The sequence below is a fragment of the Petaurus breviceps genome, unplaced genomic scaffold (genome assembly GCF_028583685.1).
Source record: "Petaurus breviceps papuanus isolate PSGF00001 unplaced genomic scaffold, PetGlider_PUasm1.0 151, whole genome shotgun sequence".
NCBI classification, from domain to species: domain Eukaryota; kingdom Metazoa; phylum Chordata; class Mammalia; order Diprotodontia; family Petauridae; genus Petaurus; species Petaurus breviceps.
In genome coordinates, this window is record NW_027185712.1 from 18,703,427 (window position 1) to 18,731,397 (window position 27,971).

General features: G+C 40.3%; 2 protein-coding genes across 13 annotated transcripts in view; one reads left to right on the forward strand and one right to left on the reverse strand.

The window, feature by feature from the left end:
• BRD9 (bromodomain containing 9) overlaps nt 1-14,572 on the reverse strand; it is a 45,314-nt gene extending 30,742 nt beyond the window's left edge. For 5 of the 12 annotated variants that reach the window (XM_069076281.1, XM_069076254.1, XM_069076245.1 and 2 more), the window contains exons 1-7: nt 14,390-14,572; nt 10,243-10,463; nt 9,168-9,300; nt 6,769-6,829; nt 5,267-5,411; nt 3,039-3,149; nt 2,147-2,322 (exon numbers count right to left, since the gene is read on the reverse strand). In XM_069076281.1, the coding sequence (XP_068932382.1) occupies nt 2,147-2,322; nt 3,039-3,149; nt 5,267-5,411; nt 6,769-6,829; nt 9,168-9,300; nt 10,243-10,463; nt 14,390-14,441 (899 nt within the window). In that variant the 5' untranslated portion in view covers nt 14,442-14,572. The remainder of the gene's footprint in view (nt 1-2,146; nt 2,323-3,038; nt 3,150-5,266; nt 5,412-6,768; nt 6,830-9,167; nt 9,301-10,242; nt 10,464-14,389) is intronic. The other 7 variants (XM_069076305.1, XM_069076273.1, XM_069076236.1 and 4 more) reach the window with 3 other exon arrangements.
• A 185-nt stretch (nt 14,573-14,757) lies between these two features.
• The window catches only part of TRIP13 (thyroid hormone receptor interactor 13), a 38,992-nt gene continuing 25,778 nt past the window's right edge, over nt 14,758-27,971 (forward strand). Inside the window, exons 1-3 of the mRNA XM_069076316.1 lie at nt 14,758-15,094; nt 24,223-24,388; nt 25,066-25,195. Coding sequence (XP_068932417.1) covers nt 15,003-15,094; nt 24,223-24,388; nt 25,066-25,195 — 388 coding nt within the window. The 5' untranslated portion in view covers nt 14,758-15,002. The remainder of the gene's footprint in view (nt 15,095-24,222; nt 24,389-25,065; nt 25,196-27,971) is intronic.

The following is a 27,971-nucleotide window of genomic DNA, read 5'->3' on the forward strand; positions in this document are numbered from 1 at the left end:
TAAGAACACCTATATACCCAAACCATTAATATGAGGTAACTAAAATGGCAGCCCTCAAAAGTCTTCTCCCCTAATCTAGTACTGCAATCTCACATAAAATAATGCAACTGGATATTTAAATATTAAAGTTATTCCCTGTGCTGTTCCCCTTATGCCTGTTTTAATCCACCATTAGGCAGAAAGGGAACAGCACTGAAAACACTGGCAGCTGGTATTTTCAGAGGACATACAACATAATGAGATTAACAAATGGTTTAATGCATACGTGATCTAGGTAAATAAGATAACATATTTTCAGGTATAGACAGCTATAGAGAAATGGCTGATACATATTATTTTACCTAAAACACTCCTAACTTGCCTAAGGAGTAATTAAAATGCTAATGGATGTGTACTGAAGTCAGGGGTCTGAAATCCTCATTTAAGTGGTCACTTTGGTGAACTTTGTTACAATAAGCCTTCCTCTTGCCCTCTAGAACACACACATACCACTGTAGAATTACACAATGGACATTTTGTAGGCAGTTTTGGTACCAAGAAACAGTCAACTCTCAATTATCCCCACAGCTGTAAGGAATTTTAGTGTAAACTATAAATACAAGCTGGGGAGGCAGGGGGAGGGCAGTGTACTAACCCACCCAGGTACTGAGGACTATCTCCCAATTTTTTTTGCCTCTCTCATTCCCATGAGATACTGGATATGAAGAAAGTGAGGCAGAGGGCTGGGAGCCTGTCACAGAGGAGAAACTTAAAAGAGTTCAGAAACTTTCACACTCTTTGATAAATTACCTTATTTTAAATGCCTTTCAATTTCTTATCCTGTATAATTAAACTCAAGCAATTTTATGCACAAAAAGAGAAGGGAAAGAGTTGAATAAATTGCTACCATTATTAGTGCTGACATTTGCGGAAGACAGGTTGCTTTATGCTGCTAAAAGAAAAAAATCATTCGGGGGTGGGGGAGAGGTCTTCGCTCTCCCTGACCCCTTCTTTTCCATTAACCATTATGTGGCCAAGTAGTTGAATGCCCACGTAGCCTTGGCCAGTGAAAAGACAGAGAAAGAAAACAAAAAGCCCTGACGAGGCTAGAGAAGGCAAGCAGGAAAAAGGGCCAGGAAAAAAGCTGGACAGTCAGAAAGCCATTGGGTTTGCTGGAAAGAAGGCTAAAAGAGGAAGCTCCCTAGTATGTGCAATTGTTCATTTAACATGTGCTGATAAAGTGAGAGCTGACGATGTGGCTGCCATGGGCACACATACGATGCCTTCTGCACATGAAGGTGGAGCAGGGGCAGAAGGAGCAGTAACAGCTTGGCTTTCAGAATTATGCCCCTCAACCACATACTGTGCCCTAGCCAGGAGAGCTGGGGAACCCCAGGGTGACAGTGACAGCAGGCAATGGCAAATAGCATTAGTTCTGACCACCATGCCAGATGAAGAGCCCTGCGTGGCAACATCTGGTATGTTTGCTGGGGACTGACAACATCTAGCAAAGCATGTGCAAATATGTTTATTCCAGATCACACTTTATGCATTATGTTAATCAATGATTTAATCTGTTGTCTTTCCAAGAAGAGTTCCTGAGGAAGAATACAGAAAAGTGAAGCAATCAGACTTATTAGTACTAAGACAAAGTAATAACACCATTCCTAATTACAGATCAAATTTCCAAATTCTTTCGTTATGCCAGTATTTGAGTGCACTTGAAATAGGTAACTGGGAGGTAGCTGAAAATTTTTTTATCTAGAGATTTTGATTATAATGGAATTTTACCCTTTATAACAAATAATAATGTCATGTGTTGATATGCATTTCTTCAGAGGAGCTCAAAGAACCTGGCAAATAACACTCACATCATACACCTGAGGTGGCCAAGAAGTCAAAATTAACATGTCACTTAAAAGATGAAGGTGTAATGACTCAGCCAAAGTTAAGTAAAGCCTAGAACTAAGGTCTTAGAATTCTCAGTACAATGCTCCTCTCCATAAAACCTTAAGTGAACCCTGCATATATACCTTCTTCAGAAAAGTTACTATCGCAAAATCTCTGCTTACTGCCTTACTCATACCACAAGACTGGAATGTTATTTTCCTTGTGAGTGTGTCAAACTTCAGCAAGCAGTTGCATACATTTTCATTAAAACCTTTACCTAATAACTTCTTTACTTGGCTTTTTGGATTTCTTGGTTGTTTCTACTTGGACGGGAACAACTTCAGGGACAGGTTCCTCAACAGCTGTGTCTTCATTGCCCAAAAGAGCTGCCTGCTGAGAAAAATCCATGTCCTGCATAAACGACATGCTGCGCTTCAAAGCTAACAGCCGTTCCTAGAATCAGAAAGGACAGAGCGGCAGGGACTTTACCTTTCCCGCATAGCCAAGGCGCTATGATAATGGGATGGGATGGGAATGGCCATGGCCCTTACTTCATTCCTAATGGCTAATGCTCCATGGCGATGCAGCATGATTTGGTCATGGTAGCATGGCACCAAACTGTTTAGCAGACTGGCTAGTTAAACTGCTTCCGAAGAAATTAAAGCAGAACATACAAAAGAACACACACAGATACCTCATCTTACCTGACACGTTAATCAGTCGCAAGTAAATGATGTCGTATGCATGCAACGTGGTTTACACTGCAGGCTGGTACAGTGGGTTTAGAGCTCCGAGAATGTCAAAGGAGCCTGAGGCCTGCTGGGTATTTTTGGCAGGCCCATTAAGTTAAAGGAGGTGACTGAAATCCAACAAGATTTACTTCCATGCTTGAAATCATCAACTGTAAATTCCAACCCCCAATAAAGCATCCCAGCTTGGTCACAAGCTGGCATAGAAAGAGAAAAAACAAGTGTTTGGAGGAAAGGGGCCTGAGAGTGACACCCGCGAGGCTAATCCTACACTGCAGATGCCATCGCTGGCACTAGAAGAGGAGGTGACAGATGGATGGAATAATGTTATTTACTATGATTGAGGAGTTTTCCTTCTATGTATAAACTTTCAAAGAGTCTGTGCTTTTTCTGGCTCTTTGTTTTTAGTAGGTTCCTTACTTTGCTCATCATCTTAAAGCCTGTGTGCAGTATCTTCTTGGCTAACTTGTAGTACACAGTGTCTGGCCTGTTGTAAGTCATTGCATTATCACACATCAGTTTGAAATCTGCCTGAAAAATATAAAACACAGAAAGATTTCAAGTTTAAAAGGCCACAAAATAGCAACTAACCACAGTTCCAGATACCTCCCTGTGAAGGGAGGGAGGCAAAAAAAAAAAAAAAAAGGCTGAAATGGACTGCAAGGATAATGGTTAGCTCTCAGACAGTATTCCATCTGCTAAAGAAGCTGTTTTCAGAGGCATTTTCCTAAAGGGTTTTTAAAGAGAAATTCAACAGTTAAAGTAGCTAGCTTTCCCCAATGCCTAACTCTTTTCTGGATACAATAAAAATAAATTCTGCACCGAAAAGTGGCAATTCCCTTTTAAATAATCCTTAATTTTCAGCATAGAAAAGTCAGACAAGTGGCAGTTAAGTATAATATAAAAACTGGAAATGCTAAAATTACTTCCTTATTAAGAAAAGAATCTTCAAAGAGAAAAAGATAAAAACATATAGAGGTACTGTCCAATGAGGTGATAGGTTCTTTATCACTGGTAATTGAGCAAATGACCACTTTTTGATGTTAGACTAGATGAAGATCACTTCTGACTCTTTAAGATTCCATGATTCTACTGGATTCAGACAATCTTGTCCAGGTGTACTCTAAGTAATATCAATCAGCAAACTAATATTACTTTACAGTGTTTTTTGAGAGATGTGGAAATTTCCTACACTGGTACAGAGCAACAACTCACCAGTTTGTAAGAGTGTTGCCTGTGACACTGAACGTTAAGTGACTTGTCCATGGCCACACAGCTGGAACATGTCATACAAAGAACCTGAACCCAGATCTTTCTGATTTCAAGGCCAGTCCTCTATGTACCCTGCTGCCTCACAGAGCAGCACTGAATTAATTCTGACTGACTCCTGGCAGAACCCAAATATTACATCATGTCCCTATTCCAAGCACACCTAGCTTGGTTTAGTATAAAAAGGAAAGGGTCAGAAGAGTCATATTTGAATTCTTGTCCCAACTCCATCTTGAGTTTACAATCACTCCAGTCTTTTCATTGAAAAAAAAAGTTAATAATACACATCTTACCTAGAAGATACAATTAGTTTAGACTTGATAAAACTTTCAAAAATTAAAAGTTTCGTAAAAATGAAACAATCAATAATAAGAAAAAGGCAGACTGGAAGTTCCAGATTTAGTAACCAAATGGGACATGAGTTAACTGTAACCTTCAAAATGGATTAGAGGCTTTTAAAACACTACCATTGCAGTCTGCTGTGTGATTCTGTCTAAAAACAGAGAAAATTACACTTTTTTGGTTCCTCAGCTAAAAAAAAAAGCAATTTCTAATTGTCAACCTATATTAAAAACTTAATAGAAAAGATGCACCTAATTATGTTGTAGAAGCTCAACTAAGAAAAACTTTACTCCTACAATGTTAATTCTCGTGAGGCCCAGACAGTAACAGCTCACATTTACATGCATTATTTTTCTGTGAGCCTCAACAAATATGGATGGTAAATAGTGCAAGTATGACTATACTAGATTACAGGTGGGGAAACTGAAGGGGGAGATGAGTGACTTGGCTAAGGTCACTAAGCCAGGATTCTAATTTGGCTTTCCTGCTTCCAAGTGTGGTGTTCTATGCTTTTTAATCACAGACTGCATGCTGTACAACCATCACCCTACACCAGTCTTGGTACTTATCTGAAAGCAACATTTTTTTTCAGCACACAACACTCACAAAAGGGCTGGTCAGCATTTCAGCTTTTCAAGATTAATTTCCCCCTCATTGGCATCTGGCATCAGAAGTCCAAGAGTGGGAAGACGAGTCAGAAATCTAGAGATGAAATTCTCCAAGCTCCTTGACACCACACATAAAACGGGCACGTTAATAGTTGTACTACCTACCTACTTGGGCTGCTGGTCAATCAAAGTGGTTACAAAAGTAAAAAGCTTGGTAAACTGTAAGGCACATCATAAAGATCAACTTCCAACCTGAGTAGAGACTAGAAAGTTTAGTAGTAGTCAGGAAACAGTCTGCTTCAGGGTAAAGTGAAATAATGAATTCTCTCAAATGGCAAACTTGATAGAATAATTCAATTTTCTTAACCAGAAAAATATTAAAAAGGACATTGTTTTAGAAAAACACATTCAGTTGCTAAAACAATTTACCTTAAACTCTGTGACTGATTTGTACTCGTTAGCTACAATTTTGTCTTTCATTGTACCAAAGTCCATGGGATGCTTTATTATCATGGAGTATCCAGGAGCAATTGCATCCGTAACAGGAAAAGCAAAAAACCCATGAGGATCTTTCCTAAAAACGAAGAACACATCTGTAATTTTACCAGGGAATCCCAAGCCCCTGTTTGTAAATTACGCAAAATACTTTAAAATATAGAATTGTGTTAGGCATAACTAGCCAAAATTGAAGTCTTATGTGCAGTACTTAGATTTTAAGAAAGAGAAAGAACCAAACCTACATCTTCTATGGTAAGTACACTGTGAATGTTCCAATCAGTATAATATTTTTACTACTTTTTATTCCTGAAATGCTAGACTTTAAACTCCTTGAGGGCAAGAGATGCTTCACTTCCATTTTTGTATCACAAGGACTTAATATAATTGCCTAGAACATTTCCTTTCCCATTTCTCACCAGTCACAATGCTTTTGGATGCCTTCAAAATGCTCCATCATGCCCCAGGTGGGGGTCAGGAGAGTCCTCCCCCATTTACATCTTCTTTTTGTATATTGTTTCCCGCCATTATAGGGCCATGGACTATCTTTGTTTTCATTTGTATCTGTAGCCCCAGAACTTAGCCCAGTGCCAGGCACACAGGAGGCACTTACTAAACGTTTGTTGGTTAAAAGATACTTTTCCAACTAATCCTCATAGCAGCTTCTAGAAAACAATGCCTAAATGTTCACTCATTCTAGGTATATGTAAGGTAACTAGGAGGTCTTGACAAGGATTGGACATAAATGAAAGATGGCTGCACACATTCTTGAAACTCAATTTTGCTAAGGCCTCTTGCTTATCCATGTCTGTGTGACTTAGGGTGAAGATGACAAGTAAAAGGTTCCTGCTTCTCACTGAACATTCCTTTCCTAAAAAGTACTTTTCCCCTACTTTCTCACGTGAGGGAGGACTAAGGGCTTAGCTTCCAAGTAAGTAGGTAACATGGCCTTGGGCAGGTATTTCCTTAGGATCACAATTCAAAGCTAGAAAACATTTATTTTCCTCTTTTCACATTTATTTACATGCTTAGTTGTACCCCAAAGTCCAATGCTTGTCTAATAATACAAAATAACAAAGACACAGGTGCTAGTTAGGGACAGCTCTCATTACAATGGGGGAAAATATCCAAATGGCAAACTCTGCTTAAATTAGAAAATGAAAGTGAATATAAGATCATCCTTTCACTTCAGTGTAATGTAGAATGGACTCTCAGTAGAGTAAAAATTCAGCAAAAATAGACTTTTCCTGGGTCCCTAGCCAAGAAATTTAGTTACTGAAATAACCAAAATAATAGCAGAAGTGACCCCCCAAAATCATTGGAAAGTTGGTTTGAAATGATTTGTGTATCAAAATGTACAAGTGGGAGAATCAACCCTAGGAGGGTATGAAATCCTCTAAGCCTTTGAATACTATTTCTACAAACCCAGAATTTACCTCTGTAGTTGGCGAAGAAAATGCTCTAGCAATTGCTGGATAGGGGTGCTCTCATTTTCAGCTGCCAATATAAAAAAAGAAGAGTTAACAAATGCAGTCAGTTCAGACAACTCTGGCATCATTTCCTAACAGACACCCAGTTTGTGAAAATAAACTCACTGTGTTTTAAATGAAATCTGAGCTCTGATGAATTTTAAAGATAAGCACTTTGACTACAAGATCAATATAAACGAAGTCTCAATCTCTCTTTCCAAGTCCAGGTTGGCATCACCAAATGCATATTTGTAAATTTATAAAAGGATGTATCGAAGGCCTCTCAAAATTTAACATGTCTAAAGCCGGAACTCATTATTTTGGGCACAAACATTTCAACTCTTGACTCTTCATTTTCACTGGCTGTCCCCTAAGCATGGAATCCTCTCTCTCCTTATCTCAGTTTTCAGGTTTCCCTGACTTGACTTCCCTTGGGTCGCAGTTAAAATCCCACCTTCCACAAAAAGCTTTTTCCCTCCCCCTTAATGCTCAGACTTCTTCTTTAAGGTTATCCCCTACCTCTCCTGTACATATCTTGTTTGTACAAAGTTGTCTGCATGTTGTCTCCCCATCAGACTACGAGGTTCTTGAGAACTGGGCCCATTTGTATCCTTAGCATGTAGCACTGTGCCAATAAACATTTATTTATTAAGCATTTACTATGTGCCAGGCACTCTGCCAAGTGTCAGAGACACAAAGAAAGGCAAAAGACAGTCTCTGCTTTCAAGGAGCACACTGAATGATGGAAAAAACAACATACAAACAACTGTACAAACAAGATGTAGACAAGACAAACTTGGAGGTCAGCAACAGAGGGAAGGCATTAGCATTAAAGTGAATTGGGAAAGGCTTCTCACAGAAGAGGGGATTGTAGCTGGGACTAAAAAGAAGCCAGGAAACAGAGATGAGGAGAGAGAGAGCATTCCAGGAACAACCAGTGAAAATACTCAGTCTGGAGATGGAGTAGTCTATGTTTGGAACAGCAAGTAGATCAGTGTCACTGGATCACAGAGCAAACTGGGGTGGGGGGAGTGGAAAGGAATAAGGTGTAAGAAGACTGGAAAGGTAGAGAATTAGGTTGTGAAGGGTTTTGAATGCCAAATGTAAGATTTTATATTTGATCCTGGAGGTAATAGGGAGTCACTGGAGTTTATCAAAAGGGAGGCTGTGGGGGAGAGGATGACACAGTCAGATCAGTACTTTAGGAAGATTAATTTGACAGATGGGTGAAGGTAGGGAGACCACCAATAAGTGGGCTATTGCACTGGTCTGGCTGTGAGGTGCTGAGGGCCTGCACCAGGGTGGTGGCAGCATCAGAGAAGAAGGGGGCATTTATGAGAGATATCACAAAGGTAAAATCAACAGGACTTGGCAACATATTGAATAAGGGTATGGGAGAGTTAGGTTACAAGTTTGGGTGATTGGAAGGATAGTGGTATCCTAGAGAGCAACAGGGTAATTTAGAAGGAGAGCGGGTCTAAAGGGGAAAGATTATTGTTTCAGTTCTGAACATGTTAAGTTTAAGATGTCTATAGATATCCAGTTTGAGATGTCTAATAAGCAGTGAAAAATGTGAAATCTGTAGATTAGGAGAGATGTAGGTCTGATTAAGTACACCTGAGAATCACCAATGCACAGATGCTAATTGAGCCCATGGGAGCCAAGAGTACTAAGTGAAATAGTATAGGAGAAGATGGCCCAGAATAAAGCTTGGCACACAATAGACATTTAAATATTTACTGACGTGACTTATCAATATTTATTATTTTATTATTTAAATTTTATCATTTGGTTAACAAATGCCAAATAAAATAAGCACTTCCATAAACAAAGTAGAGCAGAAAAAGATGATTGTACAAGAAACATCACATTTCTACTTGGTGCTCAGCTGGCTTTTCCTTTCAAATATATAATAAATTCCACAGGTAACTTTCAAAACTATTCTGCCTATTTCCCTCTGGACTTCCTTCTGCTCTCTTCTGTTCCCTTCAAAAAGTTTTCTGCATTGTCTCCCTAGTTTCAAGGACTTGTGTAACTAAGAGTTATTAGCAGCTTTTAATGAAAAAAATTTTGATCTGGGCAGGAAAGGCTGGTGATGTGTTTTGGTTTTTAAACCAATCATAAAGGTTTCTTCATTTAGAAAGAGGGCCAAGAGTACAAGAATTCTACTTTTAGTCAGTTTTAGGTAAAATCTCCTACTGAAAAGAAAATCAAAAGAAAAGAGAATCTGGTGATTGTTTTTCTCCTCTCTTCTTTTTGGGTCATTGTCAAAGCTAATTTGAAAAGAACAAGTTCTGGTGTTCTACAAAAGTGCCTATTGGGAAATATTTCTGATACTGGAGGGAAATATAATCTTTTCTTCTTACCTGGTTGAGTTCGACATGCTCTGACTGGTCGATCTGGAGGTGGTTCAACTTCCACTTTCTTTCCTGGATCAAAGTCGTCAGTCTCCCCCTCAGTGTCACAATGCTCCTTTTCTCGTTTCCTCTTCTTCTCCTCCTAAAAAATAAAGACAAAGAAGGACTAATTTTAGCAGTGAGGCTTAGGAATAATTAGCCTCAAATGGCTTAGCTGGGATTGATATAATTTGAGGGGCAGGATTTATCAATTTGGGGAAAGAAAAAAAGTTCTGAAAAGAGAAATCCATCTCTTAGTAGTCTCAATGTTCTCAATACCAGCAGTTGTTCTAAGTGTGACGATAAGTCAAGAAATCCTCAAATTTTCATTACTTCCTGGGATCCCAAAACTCAGGAAATTTTTCCTTTTTTGGGAGCTAATAAATAACAGAGGCCTTTGAAGATTTCTTTTTAGTAGCAATTTCTAAATTAAACAATGGAGCATCTCACATTTCTAATATGGAAAAAAATAAGAAATATAAAATAAATTTTCTATTTATGTTGCATGAAATTGAAGTAGATCCCAACCTATGTAACTCAACAGTGTATGTTACTCCTTTAAAGGAAACTTAATTTTAGTACCCTGAATGAGAAAATTAAGGTACTTTTATCTTTCTTTTTTTCCCCATTTCCTTTTTAAATAATCATGTGCTTTTTAAATACGAAGGAACAGGATTTCCTTTGGAGAAAACTATATTATAGGGGGACAATTTAATAATACATTGAAAAATTTAGAGTCAGAGGACCCTGATGTGACTACCAGCTCTGACAGTTACTACCTGTGAAATCTTGGACAAATCCCTTATCCTCCCTGAGACTCTGTTTTCTCAATTATAAAATGAGGAGTTAAACTAGATTAACTCTAAGATCACTTCTTGTTCTAAATCTATGCTCCCAAGATCATCTTGTTAAACTGGCTAATTAAAAAAAAAGTTTCTATGAAAACATTTTTTGGGAAGAAAAAATTCTGATAAAAATGTACAGAGAGAGATGATATTTTCAGTTGTCAAAACATTATCTCATGGGTTGCTCAGGTATTACTTACCTTTCTTTTCCTCCTTTCCTCATCATCAAGGTGCTTTTCTTTTTCCTTTTCAGACTTTTTTTTCTTTTTCTTTTTCTTTTCTTTATGACGTTCTCGCTCATGATCTGATCTGTCGTCATAATAACTAGAATCGTGGCCTGATCCTGAGAGCTCAGTAACCTCACTTCCTCCAACTTTAAGGACTAGTTTCAATGGCTTCTCCAAGGGCTTGTCTACATAATCTAAATCAAAACAAATGTTCTTTATATAAGTCACTTTTTAAGTTTCATAATTAAGATTTTATTTAGAGAAACGCTGTCTAGCTGACAGACTCCTTCCTACCTTTCTAGGATAGCAGCTGTCTCCCCTCCCTTCCACATCTCGATAGCTCTGTACTCCACACTGCCCATAAGCTGGAGATAGGGGGAAGGGGAAAGAGGAAGGTATTGTGGCTAGACCTAGCCTAAAAGGACAAGTACAGTTAGGGCACTGGCATTCAGCAGTCTTGACTTTCCTTCCCTCTCCTCACACCATCTCCCCAGCATCTCCTCCCTACACCACCACAGAGGCTACCAGTCTGGTATGAATGGCATAGAAGCAGATGACAGGGCAATGACACTTGAAGAGTGGCTGACACTGCAGAAGGCCAAGTAGAGGACACTGAAGGGGGCATTTTAAAGTGTAGAAGAAGCAGTGGTCACAGAGGCAGGCCAAAAGCAGCAACCTAAAGGTCACTTTTACTAGTACTGGGGTCAGGAGAAGTGAAGGCAAGAAGTGATAGTTAAACAAATAAAGGAAAAATGTAATATGACATAGGGAAAATCTGCTATCAACACAACGTCTAGTTTAGGAGACAAAAGGATGGGTTTCTAAGATGAGAGCCAAAGACTTGATTAATTGGTCAACAGTAACATGGAGGGAAAATGCTAATGGGGTTCCACAGAATTGTCATTTGACTTAATTTATATAACAATTTACCAGAGACTTGGACAAAGAAAAAAGAAAGCAAGCTTATCAAATCTGCAAATGACACAAAGCTGGAGAAATATCTCTAGTTACCTTGATAATAGAATCATGTTCCAAAAAGACACTGACAGGCTTTTAAACGGTGAACTAAAAGCTAATACAATGAAAATTAGTTTGGTTAAGTATTAAGTCCTGCACTTGGGTTAAAAAACATATTACAAAAAAGACAAGATATGAGGAAGGCTTGACTAGCAAGCAGTTTATATGAAAAAGCCTCTGGAGATTTAGTGGACTACAACCTCAAAGACTCAGGACTATGATGTAGCAGCCCAAAGAGCTCTTGTAACTTAGGCCAAATTAATATACTGTATGATGTCCAGACCAAGTGAATCTTGCTGTACTCAGACCCAGTCAGACCATATCTAGAGCGTCTAGATCTACCCAATCTAGGCACCATGTATCAAAGGGGACAATGATAGGCTGGAGCACCACAGAATGAGAGAGTGACAAGGAGAGGTGAGGGGACTTAGAACTAAGAATTAATAAGATCAACTGAAGAAATATGGTTCATAAAATTTAAAGGTAGAAGAAACCTTAGAGATCACCTGACAAATGGGCTTAGATGTCATTTTATAGAAATGACTAAGAACAGAGAGCTTAAATACCTTGTTCAAGGTCACACAGGGCCTGAAGAAGACTATGGGGCACAAAGATTGTCATGTGGAAGACATGAAATTTGTTCTGTTAGCTCCCAAAGGCAGAATCAGATAGAATGCAGCAAAGTTAATGGAGAAAGATTTTGACAGAATATGATAAAAATTCAATTCAACAAAAACTTATTAAGTGTGTACTAGGTATAAATAAGTGAGAGACAACGGTGATACCCAACTCTGCTAGAGTCAGGATTTCTGGGATCTTTTTTCCTTCCTTTTGGCCTTCCAGCACAGTTGAACCTTAGAAAATAACTAGAGTTTTGCACTAGAGAGGTATTCAATAGGGATCATCAGTATATCAAGTATAAATCAATAATCACTTCTACATAATGATACAATAAGCCTTAAAGATAAGGTATACAATTCTTTCTTATAAAGGAGATTATGATCACATAAAATGAGGAGGTTGGCTACAATGCATTCAAACTTTAAGCCTATGATATCTATCTTAAAACCACTGGGGCCAGGGCAGCTAGGTGGCACAGTGAAGAGAGCACCAGTCTTAGAGTCAGGAGGACATGAATTCAAATACAGCCTCAGACACTTAACACAAAAGCTAGCCTGTGACCCTGGACAAGTCACTTAACCCCAATTACCCTCCAAAGAGCAAAAAATTAAAAAAAAAAAAAAACCCACCACTGGGGCCTACCTAGATGCTAAATAATATGGCTACCTTACCCATTTGAATAGGAGAAATAAACAAAGATATTCAGAAAATCTGCAAAACCAAGTCTCTCTGCCTGGCTTAAACTCCAAGTCAGAGTAAACCCAGGATAGTAACTAAGGATAGGACAGAGGGAGACTCATAGCTCTCCAGAGTCCCTTGAACAGAAAGAAAGTAAAATGGAGAGAAAGCACTGCAAGTCACTTAACCTCTGCCAGATTTTTGTTTATTTTAACAAAAGTATTTTATACCATTCCTAGATTACAATGAACAAAAAGGGGGTGGGGCTTGTACAGTTATGCTAAAACTGGTAAAAGGAGCCAGTTGGCAGGTCCAGGAAGCAGGGATATAATGTGATAAGGTGATAGGATACAGTAAAGAACATTTTAACATGATGCAGGCATTTCACTGCCACAGAGCAGGGACTATAAAATACACAGTAGGATATACTCCTCCTTAGAAATCAAGGAATTCTCTTCTCTCTGATGTGGCTTGAGATCTCTGGTGACCACCATGTAGGACAGCTTAAATTTCAATGCCACTAGCAATAACTGATCTAGAAGAAGGATCTTTTGTGAAAGACCCCCTCAACTGATGGAAGACAAGAGTAAGACTCTAGATCAAAGACTTCCCCAGAGCCCAGTTCTCGGTTTTTCTTTTTTCTTTTGGAGGGGGGAAGGTAGGGCAATTGGGGTTAAGTGATTTGCCCAAGGTCACAGGCTAGTTTTTGTGTTAAGTGTCCGAGGCCACATTTGATTTTGTGTTAAGCGTCCGAGGCCACATTTGAACTAAGGTCCTCCTGACTCCAAGGGCTGGTACTCTATTCACTGCACCACCTAGCCGCCCCACAGTTCTCGGTTTTTCAAATGCAGAAACAATAAGCTCCAGAAGCTGGGAGTACCCCACACTTATCCACCCCTCTGGTCTAAAGCAGCTGTAGCCAGGAGCAATGAATGCCACTTAGCAGAATATAGGCAATGCCATCTAGCAGAGTACCACCCAGCAGAGTAAGGGTGAAATCACCTAATATAGTGTGGGTAATGTCACCCAGTAGAGTATCAGCAATGGCACAAGCAATACCACCTAACAGTCTGGGTAATGCCACCTAGCAGAGTAAAGGCAATACCACCTAATAGAGCTACTTGCAAAAGACAAGCTATTTTAAGAAGACAAGGATGCTCATGCTACAACCACTGGCACAATGTACTAGAATTCAGTTTAATTAAAAAAATATTTATTAAACGTCTACTACATGCCAGACACTGTGCTAAGGGGAAAGAGTTCCTTTCTTCAAGGAGCTTACAATCAATTATGTGCTCAGAGAACTTACTACCAGAGTGACCTTGGACAAGTCACCTCCCCCTATCTGGCCCTCAGCTTCCTCTTCTGTAAAGTGAGGGAACTAGCTTGGACAGAAGCGAAAATCCATTCCAGCTTTCCGTAGACCCACCATAGCCCTTCTCAGGGCTCTCCCCCTCCCCTCCCCTCCGGGGGCCGCCCCAGAGACCAAAGCCGGGACTAGCCCCTCCTCCAAACAAGATCACGTGCCGGCGGGGCGGGGGCAGCCTCCCCACCCCCAGGAGGCGCGCGGCCAGGGGGAGCCAGAGGGAGCAGGGGGGGCCCGGCGGGCGGGGGGCCCGGCGGGCGCGGGGCCGCCCCTCCCCGGGGGTTCTGGAATCCCGGGCCACTGTGTCGTCACAAAGCCGGCATGGTGGCGAGCGCGCCGAAAGAACGCCGGCCGCCCCATCCCGAGACAACCCCCCTTAGGTCCATCTCTTCCCCACTCTACGCCCCCTCCCGCACCGCGGCCCCTGGCCGCTCTCACCATTGTACGACGATCGCCACTCGGTCTTGTGCTTCTTGTGCTTCTTCCCCATGGCGGGGAGGCCGCCGCGGGCGGGGGGCTCAGGCGCCCCCCGCGGCCCCCCGCAGCACCCGGGAAAGGCAAGGAGAAGGTGGCGGCGCCGATTCCCCCCCCCCCCCAAAGCGGCCTTGCTCCCCGCCCGCCTGACCCCCACCTCCTCCTCCGGCTTTTCGGCTCTTTTCTCCGCCCCTCGGGCTCCTTCCGCTCCGCGGGGATTGGGAGAGAGGCAGGGAGGGGGAAAGCCCAAGCTCCGCCGGGCGAGGACCGGAAGTGACCCCTCCTCCCGCAGGGTTGGGAGGCGGGCACGACCCTAGTAGTTCCGGGTCGCGGGGTCAAGCTGTCGCTGGCGGCAGATTCGAGCTGCTTGGGGCGGACGGTGAGAGTGGGCTTGCTTAGCTCTCCGGGCTCGGGGCTCGGAGCTCGGAGCTCGGGACTGGGGGAGCGGCACGAGGTTCCCTCCCTCCCCCCCGGGCGCGAGGCGGAGCACCGGGCGGGCGGGGCTGCCTTGCGCCGGTGGGTTCAGCAGAGCCGGCCCGCTCTTCTTTCTCCGGGCTCCTCCCTCAGAGGTGGCGGGATGGACGAGGCGGTCGGCGACCTGAAGCAGGCGCTTCCTTGTGTTTCGGAGTCACACGTGATCAACGTGGAGGTGCATCTGCGCTGCAACAGGTCAGCGTCCCTCCCCCCCAAGAAAGCCCTCCCAGACTGATTGCTTAGCCAGCTCCTCCTACCGGGGCTGGGCATTCCAGGGCTCTTAGACATTTTGTTAACCATCTTTCTTTCTACATCACCTTTATTTCCTAAAGTATTTTAATATTAATTAATAATATATTTTCCGCAGGGAGCAATAATACATCACGGAATATATTTACTCTCTACTTCAGCTTTACTTTCTAACGTATCCTATTCTACAGAGAGCAACCCTACATCAACTATTTCTTTCTACGTCAGCTTTATTTCCTAATACATTTTTAACACCAATCACATAGGTTTTATTTTTTGCTTTTTGGAGGGGGGAAGGTAAGGCTATTGGGGTTAAGTGACTTGCCCAAGGTCACAGGGCTAGTTTTTTTGTGTTGTATCTGAGGTTGGATTTGAACTTAGGTCCTCCTGACTCTACACTCGGTGCTCTATTCACTGCGCCACCTAGCTGTCCCCTAATAGATCAACTAATGTCCTTTCTCACTACATCGGCTTGCTTTTCTAATATAATTCTTTCTGCAGAGAACAATAATACATCAAATAATATCTTTTCTATTAATAATTTATTTTCCTAATATATTTTTTTCAGAGAGCAAAAATAATCAACTAATGTCTTTTTCCCCCTACATCAGCTTTATTTCCTAATATGCCCTTTTTTGTGGAGGACGATACTCTATCAATAGGATCTGATAGATGAGGCAAGTGCTGGACACCCATAGACACCAGCCCCTTTACAAAACAGGAAGGGGGGGGGTGCATTTTCATATATCTTTTTCAGATTCCATGCTTGGTCATTATATTGGCACTTATACAGTATTCAGTTTTTCTGTGTTAGATTGTAAACTCCTTGAGGACAGGGACTGCCTTTTGCCTCTTTTGTATCCTAAGCCTTAAAACATAGTGCTTGCTCCTAGTATGTGTTTAACGAATGTTTATTGTTAATGTTATTTACGTTTACACTGTAGTAATTGTGTTGGGAGGCAATAGTAGAAAGAGCACTGACCCCAGAATCAGAGGACTTCTGTTCAGATACCATCTTTGACAGTGCATTTTGACCTTGGGAAAATCATTCAATCTTCCTGGGCCTCAGTTTCCTTCTATGTAAGAAGAGGGTATTGAACTAGATCCTCTCTGAGATCCCCTCTAGCTCCAGATCAGTCATCTTTTGTGTAATGTTTTCTTGGTTCTGCTTACTTCCCTTTGCATCCATTCATGGGTCTTCCCATGCTTCCCTGATTCTTATTGGGGTAGCAATATGCCATCTCATTCTTATGCCTTAATTTGTTTAGCCACTCCACAATTGATGGACACCAACTTTGTTCCTAGGTCTTCACTCCTCTAAAAAATGCTACTATATGTCATTTTGGTGTATATGATACCTTTCTTTCTATCTTTGACTGCCTTGGAGTACATGCCTAGCAGTAGTATCTCTGTACATTTTAATCACTTTGCAAGTAGGGTACATTGTAACTATTTTTCCTTAGGCTTTCCTTTCCTTTGTAAAGTGATACAGTGGAGGAAGGCTTCTCTAAGTTACGATTTTCAGTATGACACCTTTAATGTAAAGCAACTTCTATACTCAATAAACATGAGGATAGGAGATAGATGACTAACCTTGGAGTCAGAAGACCTGTTGTTTTTTTTTTTGCATTCTGCCTCAGCTGCTCTCTTACTCTTGCTCTACTTCTTGCCGTGGGCTTAGTTGTCAGATGAGAATACCATTATTTCTAGAAAGGGTAATCATTTGATTACTGACAACTCTTTAGATTTCCCAGATCAAAACTCCTTTCCCTAGTCACCACTCCCCTGTATGTGTTCTTTTCCCTGGTTAGATTTTGGTAGGGAGAAAGGGGAAAGAGATACTGTGCCAAGCACTTTTTGCAAATGTTATCTCATTTTATATAATAGGGCAGGGACATACTTCATTTTGTATCTTTAGAGTTCAGCATAGTATGGATACTTTCACAGTAAACAGTTCATTTCAGATGGAGAGATATGGATTAAATGGTAATAATATTTTGAGCTGGTTAAATGGCCATACTCACAGAAGTCAGTAATGCTTCATTGTCATCTCAGCCATGAGGTCTCTGTTGGAGTGCCCTAGGGATCTGGCCTTAGATTTATCAGTGACTTAGATAAAAGCATAGAGAGCACACATCTTAGATTTTCATATAACTCAAAAGTAGGAGGGATAACTAGTAGACTATAAGGCAGTCATGACTGAAAAGAATTCTTGATAAGCTAGAGTGTAGGGCTTAATCTAATAAATGGAAATTCAGTAGGAATAAATGTGAAGACTAACACTTGAGCTCAAGAGATAAACTTCACAAATATAAGATCAAGATGTGGTTAGAACAGTTATCCTGAAAATCATCTGGAGGTTTTAATGAATTCCAAGCTCTATATGAGTTAACAGGGTGATGTGGTAGCCAAAAAAGCTAATATTACATTGGGCTACATTAAAAGGAAGATATCTTCTAATAATAAATAGGTACTAGTCCCTATTTGCCCTGCTTAAACAATATGTGGAATATTATGTTCATTCTGACCACCACACTTTAATATACAATTAATTAGGCAGAGTGCTTCCAAAGGAAGACAGCCAGGAAGGATGGTGGGCTTTAGATTACACATTATGAGAATAAGTTGAAGGAACCAGGAATATTTAACCTGGACAAGAGAAGACTTAACAGCATTCAAATATTTGTAGAGTTATTATGTAGAAAAGGGATTAAGTTTGTTCTTTTGGGTCCCAGAGGGCAGAAGGACTAATTCATAGAAGTTGCAGGGATAACTTTAGGTTTGTTGTTAGGAAAAAACTTGGTAATGACTATACTTATGGAAGAGGAGATTGGGAAGATTGGATCTGAATAATGTGAAAAATTCAATTCAGTTCCATGAGCAGCTAAGTAAATGGAAAATATATATAAAGCATGTTTTGTTTGTTTAGTAATTTCAGTCTTGTCCAACTCTTTTTTGGTAAAGGTGGTTTGCCATTTCCTTCTCCAGCTCATTTTACAAATGAGGTGCTAAGGCAAACAAGGTTAAGTGACTTACAAAACCAATAGTGGGGGAAGTGTTTCAGTAGCCATCTTATAGGTTTACAAGCCTAACTATGATATTTGAGATAGTAAAGGAGTCAATATGAAATGAATGAAAAATTAATTGACAAAAGTGATAGCTCATTTGAAGTGAGAGAGTTAGAAGTTAGATCATTTCTAGTTATTAGGTGTTCACTGTTTGACTTTTTCTCCATCTGTACTCTGTGGGTCAAGAATAAGAGCTGAGGGGGGGGAAGAGTCAAGATGGTGGAATAGAAGCAGGACCTCCCCACTGCTCCGGCTTCCACCTTCCCCAATCCATGTAAAAAGGGGACTCAAAACAAACTTTGGAGCTGCAGAACCCACAAAATGACACAGAGAAGCTAACCTCCCGCTAAGGACAGCCTAGCAGGCCGGCAGGAATCAGCCAGTGCAGTGCTCTGGGAGCCAAGCCCAGCACCATGCAAAAGCTTTAGCCCCAGGGCAGGCCTGACCAGCCACCACCACGTGGCAGCTTCAGCTCCTGGCCTGCAGAGTGTAGGGGGACCAAACACCAGTCCGAGGGGTAATCACTCTTACTTTAACCTTCTTGGGTCTGGATTACAGTCTAGGGTGGAGGTCATGGGGTGTGTGCAGTTTGCCAGAGCGTGTGGAGACCTCAGAGAGGGTACCCATCTAATACCTCTGGCAGCTGACAAAACCCCAGCGTTTGGGATGAAAGCTCCCCTGTCTGGTGGCAGAGTCCTACTGTGGCAAAAAGCCCAGCGGTCAAGTGACTGAGGGGCAACATGACCAGGCAAAGGAAACAAAGCAGACAGAAGATTCCACCATTACACTCCTATTTTGGGGACACAAAGGAGCAAAACATGGAACAGGAGGAAGACAGTGAAGTCAGAACTCCTGCACCAAAAGCTTCAAAGGAAAATTATGAGCTGGTTACAGGCCATAGAGGACCTTAAGAAGCAGATAAGAGAAGTGGAGGAAAAATTGGGAAGAGGAATCAGAACGATGCAAGAAAATTATGAAATGAGAGTCAACAGCTTGACTGAAGAAAATAATACCTTAAAAAATAGACTGACTCAAATGGCAAAGGAGGCTCAAAAAGGCAATGAGGAGAAGAATGCCTTAAAAAGCCGAATTTGCCAGATGGTAAAAGAATCTCAAAAGCTCAGTGAGGAGAATCATTGCTTCAGAATTAGATGGGAGCAAATGGAAGCTAATGACTTTATGAGAAATCAAGATGCTGTTAAACAGATCCAAACAAATGAAAGAATAGAAGGCAATGTGAAATATCTCATGGGAAAAACCACTGACCTGGAAAATAGATCCAGGAGAGATAATTTAAAAATTATTGGACTACCTGAAAGCCATGATCAAAGTAAGAACCTAGAAATCATCCTCCAGGAAGTTCTCAAAGAAAACTGCCCTGATGTTTTAGAACCAGAGGGCAAAATAGAGGTTGAAAGAATCCACAGATCACATCCTGAAAAAGATCCCAAAAAGAAAACTCCTAGGAATGTTATAGCCAGATTCCGGAATTCCCAGATTAAAGAGAGAATATTACAAGCAGCCAGGAAGGAACAATTTGAATATTGTGAAAACACAATCAGGATAACCCAGGATCTGGCAGCTTCTACACTGAGGGATCGTAGGGCTTGGAATATGATATTCCAGAGGTCAAAGGAGCTGGGATTAAAACCAAGAGTCACCTACCCAGCAAAACTGAGTATCATGTTTCAGGGGAAAATATGGTCATTTAGTGGAGTAGAGGACTTTCAAGCATTCTTGCTGAAAAAACCAGAGTTCAATAGAAAATTTAACATTCAGATACAAGAAGCAAGAGAAGCATGAGAAGGTAAACAGGGAAAAGAAATCATAAGGAAGTTATCAAAGTTGAACTATTAACATTCCTACATGGAAAAACAATAATTGTAACTGATGAAACTTTTCTTGGTAGTTGAAGGGAATATATATATATGAGGGTATATGGGCATATGAATACATATGTGAATGTGTGTATATATGTTTACAGGTATACATAGATAGAGGGCACAGGACCAATTTAACAGGAAGGGATGATACTTAAAAGGTGAAATTAAGAGGTGAGAGAGAAATATAATGAGAGGAGATGGGGAGAGACAGAATGGGGTAAATTATCTCATATAGAAGAGGCAAGGGAAAATGGTTACAATGGAGGGGAAGAATAGGAAGACAAAAGGGAATGGGTCAACCTTATTCCCATTGAATTTGGCTTGAGGAGGGAATGAAATACACACTAAATAGGGTATCTAACCCTCTAGGAGAGTAAGGGGGGAAGGGGATGAGAGTGGGGATGATGGAAGGGAGGGCAGACTGGGAGAGAGGGAAGTTGGGAGCACCCACTTTGAAAAGGGATGGGATCAAAGCAGAGAATAGAACAAGTGGGAGGTGGGATAGGAGGGAGGGAAATACAGTCTTTTACAATATATCTACTATGTTAGCCACACATGTACAACCTATACTGAACTGCTTGTCTTCCCAGTAAGGGTGGGTTGGAGGAAGGGAATGAATCTGGAATTCAAAGTTTTAAAATCAAATCTTCAATTATATATATACTATTTTGCATGTGATTGGGAGGTGGGATGTGCAGGCACTGGGGCATAGAGATCCCCTGGAAAAGTCAAGAGAGTGTGGGAGGGGACGGGTTGGAGGAGGGGATGTCCTGTGGGATTGCTGTTTTGGGGCGGTGGGTGGAGGAGGGGAGGGGAGAGGATTTTTAACTCAAGCTCTGGCAGAAATGAATGATGTGGATCAGAAGTTAATAAAGCATTTGAAAAAAAAAAAAGAAGAGCTGAGCATTGGCTCCGGTGGCTACTGCATCAAGTCGAGGGGTCCAGGAAGCACAGGGTGGTAAGGAGGGTCAACTCTGACCTGAATCAGAACTCAGTAAATACTGTAGAATAATGGAATTTTGAAGCTCAGTGATATCTTAGAGATATCTACTCTGACTTATACATTTTAATGGTGATGATGCTAAAGTGAAGTGTCTTAGGTCACACAACTAATTAGTGGTAGGATCAGGATTAGAACCCAGGCCTCCTGGTTTGCAGTTCAGTGCTCTTTCTTCTATATTATCCCCTTTATTTGTGGAATATTAAACTAGCTGCCCTAGATTCTAGTACTAGTTTATACTCTTGAATTTCTTGCCCTTTTGCATCATACTCTCACCTTATTGAACTACAACCCTGAGTTACTCTTCCCACCATCTTCTCAGCTTCTACTCACTCCTGCTAGAGAAAGTGACACAGTGAGGTAACCATAATAGAGAGCTTGTCTTGAAGCCAGAAGTACCTGCCTTCAACTCCTACCTTCAACATGCATTGGCTGTGTGTACTCTAGGAAACTCAAGATTTTAAGTGGAAGAGAAGATGATGGCCTGCATTGGAAGAGAGAATGTCTTCAACTGAGACTTAGCACTACCAATGAAATCATAGGCCCAGTCCCTATGCCTATCCTAAGCTTAACTCTCTACTATCGTGTTTCCCCGATAATAAGACACTGTCTTATTAAATTTTTTTGGACAGAAAAACACCAGAGGGCTTATTTTCAGGGGAGGGCTTATTTTAATAAACATTGACAGCAATTTTAATAAACAGGTAAATGTGAACAAAAAAAAATGTACCTTTATTCAATAAGCAAATCACTGGGGAAGAACAGGATGACGCGCTCACTGCTGCAGCTCTGATTGGATGCAGCTCGGAGCGCGGCGTGCATTTCACTGGGGGGGGGGACGGTGCATACAGAGGGTACCGTAATGTAGCGTGTAGCGCAGGGGATCACCTTCACTACAGTAGCAATCTCAATAGGGCTTATTTTCGGGGGAGGGCTTATTTTAGAGGAATCTTACACAGTAAGGGGCGGGCTTATTTTCGGGATAGGTCTTATTATCGGGGAAATACGGTATATGATGATCATTTCATTCTTCCTTTTGTGACCGTGTTTTCCATAGCCCATGGGGTAAAACCTTTTTTCCTTCTCAGATTTCCTATACTAGTCCATCCCTACTCCTCCTTGCCACAGAGGGCCCTGGCTTTGGCTATGTGCCGTGAGCGCCTTTATTTTTGTTTCATAATTCAAATCAACTACATCATCTCCCATTTTCTTTTCCTTGCCACAGCCAGTCCCTTTATTGTACCCTTGATCCCATTCCCTTCTTTGTCTTATAGGAGCTTGCTCCTCTTGGTCATGTCCACTGTCCCTCCGTCTCTATCCACTGGATCTTTCCCAGAAGTATATGAACATATGCAGGTCTCCTTCTTTCTTTAAAAACCTTCACTTGGCCTGCATTCCTTCAAGCTAGTATTCAATCTATCACCTTCCTTTGCCAGTCAAATTCCTAGAAAAGTTCATTCTCTTCTTTTCTCCATTTCTTCAACTCACTTTAAAGCCCTTGCTAGATATCCTCCAAACCTTTTACTCAACTAGAAACGCTGTCTCACAGGTTACCAGTGACTTTTTCTCAGTCATAATTTTGATCTCTCTAGTTTTAACACTGTTGACCATACCTTCCTCCTGGATATTCTTAACTTCTTGGCCTCTGTGACAATATTCTCTCTTCTTCTTCCTGTTTGACCATTCATTCTCAGTCTTTTTTACTGGTTTATCAGTATTCTCTTGTCCATCAAGGATGAGTGTCCCCCAGCCTTTGTCCCTGACCTTCATTTATCTCAACATTTTTTTGTGTGTGATCTTGTAAGTATTAATGAATTCTATAACTATTTCAGTGCCTTTCAAAAACTCCCAAATCTACATATCCAGCCAGAATTTCTCTTCTAAATTCCCATCTTAGGTCATCAGATGTCTGCTGGATAGAATGCACTGACTCTTTATCTTTACTTTCTAGAATCCCTAGATCCCTACCTTTCTTCAGGTGTTAGCTCAGGTGCCATCTTTGGCAGGAAGCCTTTCCTGATTGCTTCTGATTATTAGTACAGTCTTGTTCCTCAAATGATCTTTTATTTACCTATCTGTATATATTGTACCCCATAGTAAAATTTAAGTTCCTTAATGGTAAAGGAAGGTTTGGATTTTGCTTTTGTATCCTGGACAATTAGCATAGTGCCTTTTGCTGAGTAGGGGCTTCATCAGTATTTGTGGAGTGAATTTCTCAAGTAGGGCAAATAAGAAGGTGAAGGGTAGGCCTTGAATTTGTGTTATATGAGAAATGGTTGAAGGAATCTGAGATGCTTAGCCCAGGGAAGAGAAAACAGGTGGGGAATGGCTGGAGGGAGAGGAGACAACATAGTTGAAGGGATGTAATTAATAGAGTTTTGACTTGTGCTGTTTGACCCCAAAGGATAAAACTAGAATGTGTAGGTGGCAGTTGCAGAGATATGTTTGAGCTTTGTATTAGGAAAAATTTGCTAACCCTTTAGAGTCTTCCAAATTGGAACTGCTTCCCTCAGTAGAGAGTGGGTTCCCTCTCATTGTAGGTCTTCAAACAAAAATTAGATGACTATTTGTTGGGTAGGTTATAGGGAAAATTCTTTTTTAGGTATTTGTTATACTAAGTAACTTCTGAGGTTTTTTCCTTCTCTGACTTTCTATGAATTGTTTCCTTTCTGTGTTTCAGGTAAACTATTACCAGAACAAAGCAGAGACATTATTAACTGAATATTCACAAGTCTTGCTGAGAATAAATAATATTGTATTCCTTATTCATGCTGACTAAATTGTATAGTTGACTTTGGAAATAGGAAGAATACCATTCATTGCCATTAATAGATATTTATTGATCATTCATCATACCATGTCAAGTACAAGATGATTCTTGACCCCTGGGAATGTAATGTAATTAATTCTTCTAAGAATACATTCTGTGAATCAGTTTATTTCATTTAATCTTATGAAAAGTCAGTTAACTATAAATTTTATTTCCTTAATGAGCTATTTCAGCAAGGTATAGTAATCAGAATGTTAGCATTGCATTTTAATCGATAGATTTTTAGCCATTTGCTAGAAGAAAAATATAAATTTGAACTCAAAAGCATTTTTCTTTGTTTTTCTGTTTAATAGCACTGCAAGAAAAGAAGAAATAAAGTTGAGTGTTGTAAAGTTACTAAATAGACATAACATCGTGTTTGGAGATTACACCTGGACTGAGTTTGATGATGCTTTTCTGTCCAGAAATGTGCAGTCTGTGTCTATTGTTGATACTGAGTTAAAAGTGAAAGAACGACAGGTACCTAAATAATTCATGATATTTAATCTTTTGGACACTAAAGGTCCAGCTATTAAATTGAGTCCTAATTCTTGTTTATAAGATGTTTTTGAGTTTGTCTTTTTTGTAACTGGTTCACTCAGTGATTGGTATTATACAGTGCTCTCCTGAGATCTGTGCCATGAGCTCGATACAGAGAAGTTTTGCTGGTTAATTTCCCTCTGTCTCATATATAGATTACACTGCACTTCCTGGCCACCTTATGAGTAGTCACAACAGCAGCAGCAGGGCGGGTGGGGGTCCACACACTAGTTGGTAGGTGAGAGTGTGGTTGGAGCAACATAAATCCATTACCACTATTAGAGAAAGTGAATTGAGCTACATACTTTATAATTTCATTAACATTTTCATACATGTAATACATCACACATTGTACAAATGTTAAAAAGGATTAATTTTTATTGTTTTTTGTATAATAAAACTTGGTGTGGTATTGAAGTCCACTTCCCTGTTAGAATATTGCAGCATTAATGTTTTATGGTGTTTCCTAGAATGTGGCCCACTTTGAACTTTAATCATATTTTATTTGATCCCTTATATTTACATTTTTATATCTTCTCATTTTGGTACAGCAATGTAACTAAAATATCTGAATATTTGTAGACTCCGTTTTAGTATCGTTTTCTTTTTCTTCATAGCTGATTGACTTGAGCAAATGTACTCTTGCCCTTCATGTCTTCCAACTGAATGAAGAAGGACCCAGCAGTGAAAATTTGGAAGAAGAGTCAGAAAATATAATTGCAGCAAATCATTGGGTGCTGCCTGCAGGTATAATGTGTTATATGACTAGCTAAAGTAGACTTTGATGAAGTCAGGTCGAAGTGACAGAAATTGTAGAAGTAGATATACTCCCTAGAAGCACTTCCCCTTCGCCCCACCTTCATGTCACATGGGTTATGCTCTTCCTTCCCCCTGCTGTGTAGGAAAAAAAACTTCCAGAGATAAATGCATGATTATGGGAACTATTACCAGGTTTCTCTCTTTTTCTTAAAGCTCATGATGATTGTCATATACCTGACTTACGCAAATTTCTCTAAATACCTTTCTGTCATATTGTTGAAATTTTGGAGGGGGAACAAACCAGCAAGTCATTTCAGTCATCTAGCAAATATTTATTGATTCCACCTACCCTTCTAGCATGGACTCTTCTGATGTTTCATACCCATCCTAATCATTTAAAGTATGATTTGACTTTAAAAAACATATTTCATACATAATTTTCGTGAGCACCTACATGAAATGAGGTACACTTGTGCCTAAAAATAAAATAAAATTTATATTTTAGAAGTGTGTTATTAAATTTCTAATTGTAAGTAAATGTTGATATTACTCCTAACAAAAAATTTACCTTTGTATATAAGGATATATATTTTAAAATATAGTTGTCCTGTACAAATTGAAAAGAGAAAAACTGTAATTCAGGGAATCTTAGATCTGTATAGTACCTTAAAGGTCATCTAGGAGATAATACCCATCTGGGGGGGAAATGGTGAATTTGGACTTAGGAAACCTGAGTTAGAATCCTTTTTTCACCACACTGTAACCTTGGGCAAGTCTCTTGACCTTTCTAAGATAACATGTAATATATGTTGTACGGTTATTATCCTCATCCTGTAGAAGAGTAAGCTAAGGTTAAGCGACTTGTTTAAGGTTACACAGCTTTTAACTGGCAAAACAGATTTGAATACAGTAATAAAACTGGGGACCTCAGTTGTCTTAATTCAAAGGAACAAAGTATGTGTAAAAAGCAAAGTAAACTGGAGAGTCTAACAAAAGAAGGAAAATGTTACCATTGAGACTTGGTTAAATGAGGCCCATGATTGCTTCTGGCACATGATACCTTTTTTTTAGAGAAAATAAATTAGGTAAAAGTCTGGGATAGGGATAGAGTAGCATTATATATCAGGAAAATAATATATGAGAAAATCTAGGAACCAAGGGAGAATAAGCTTGATAGAAACAATTTGGCTGATAATGAATTGGGGCAGAAAAAGAAGCAGTAATATCATTGGTGTATGGACAGGTGGACAGATCACCTGGACAGCAAGGAAGTAGATGTGGTATTTGGAAAATAGCTCACAAGCCTGGCACAGGGGCATGATGTGGAAGTGATGGGAGATTTTGTTACATCTCCATTGATCAGAGCTCTCTTTGCCAAAAACAGTGAATGATAATTTCTTGACTTGTTTAATTTCTTCCTTCAAAAGATAGAGAAATCCACAAAGGGAAGTTCTAATCTGGATCTGATTCTTGTTATCAGAGAGCAATGTTTGGTAGGCTAGGAATAATTGGAACACCATGGGGAAGTGACAGTTCCATCTTGGAGTTTATGATACTGAAGAGGAAAGCTGAACAGGGTGTGGCATGCAGCCCAGATTTTGAGAGAACAGATTTCACAGAATTCAGAGGATAGATAGGAAGGATTCCAATGACCTAATATCCTACAGAAGTCAGTCCACAGGGGATGGGAAACTAAAAAATGAGATTCTGAAGACTCAAAGGGAAGCAGTTCTGATGAAGAAAAGGTGAACCTGTCCAAAGATACTGAGGTAGATACACAGGGAAGAAGCACAAGAAACTAGCCAAATGACTTAAGCTTTAAAAAGATAACCGCAGAAGTTACATAGAATGAATACAACATCATGTCATGGAGCTGCATGGATTTCATCAACTGTGCTGAAAACCATAATGGCATGGGATTGGTGAGGAAAGCTGAGGTTCACAAAGTTTAAAAAAAAATTAAAGCTTTTGGAAAAAGAGGAGGATGATAGAAGTGATAAGACTACTGCCTGGGGTAGAGAGGGCTGTGGTTGGTGGGATCAGGCTTCTTGTTCTTGGCTCCAGGGAACAGAAGGAGGAGTAAGTGGTAGAAAGAGTAAAGAGACAAATTTAGGCTTGATGTTTAAAAGATGAAAAAAGCTTCCCAGTAATTAGAGCCATCCAAAAGTGGCATAGTTGCCTTAAGAGGTGATAAGTTGTCTTTATTTTGAGGTTTTCAGACAAAGGCTGAATGAACCGATATTAGGAGTGGGGTTGAACTGAGTCTTCTTTGAGGTCCTTTCCAACTCTAAGATTCTTTAATTCTTTGATTTCATTATGGTTTTATTTCTAATAGTGAACCAAGTGTTTTAGCCTGTTTGAGCATAAGCTCTTCCATTACTAACTATATGAACTTGGACAACTCAGTGTATCTATACCTTAGTTTCCTTATCAGTAAAATTATATGATCAGACTATATGATTGTACCAGCAAGCACCCCAGCGTCCCCCGGGTGGCTGCCAATACAGGTTCTTGGATCTGCTTTGATAAAGGAAAGCAACTCAAAGTGGGTTAACAAGCTTACTTTAATCAGTCAAATATGTATCATTTACCTAGTTCAGGGGAAAAACGACAGCACCCCGAACTTCAGAGTATACAGACAGAATTATCAAGACAGAGAAACAGATAAAGTAGACAAGTTTCCAAACTGTCCAACCATTACATCCATACCAAATCAACATCTGGGTTTTTCAAAGGGGGGGAGGGGGGGCTCTCAACAGTGGCT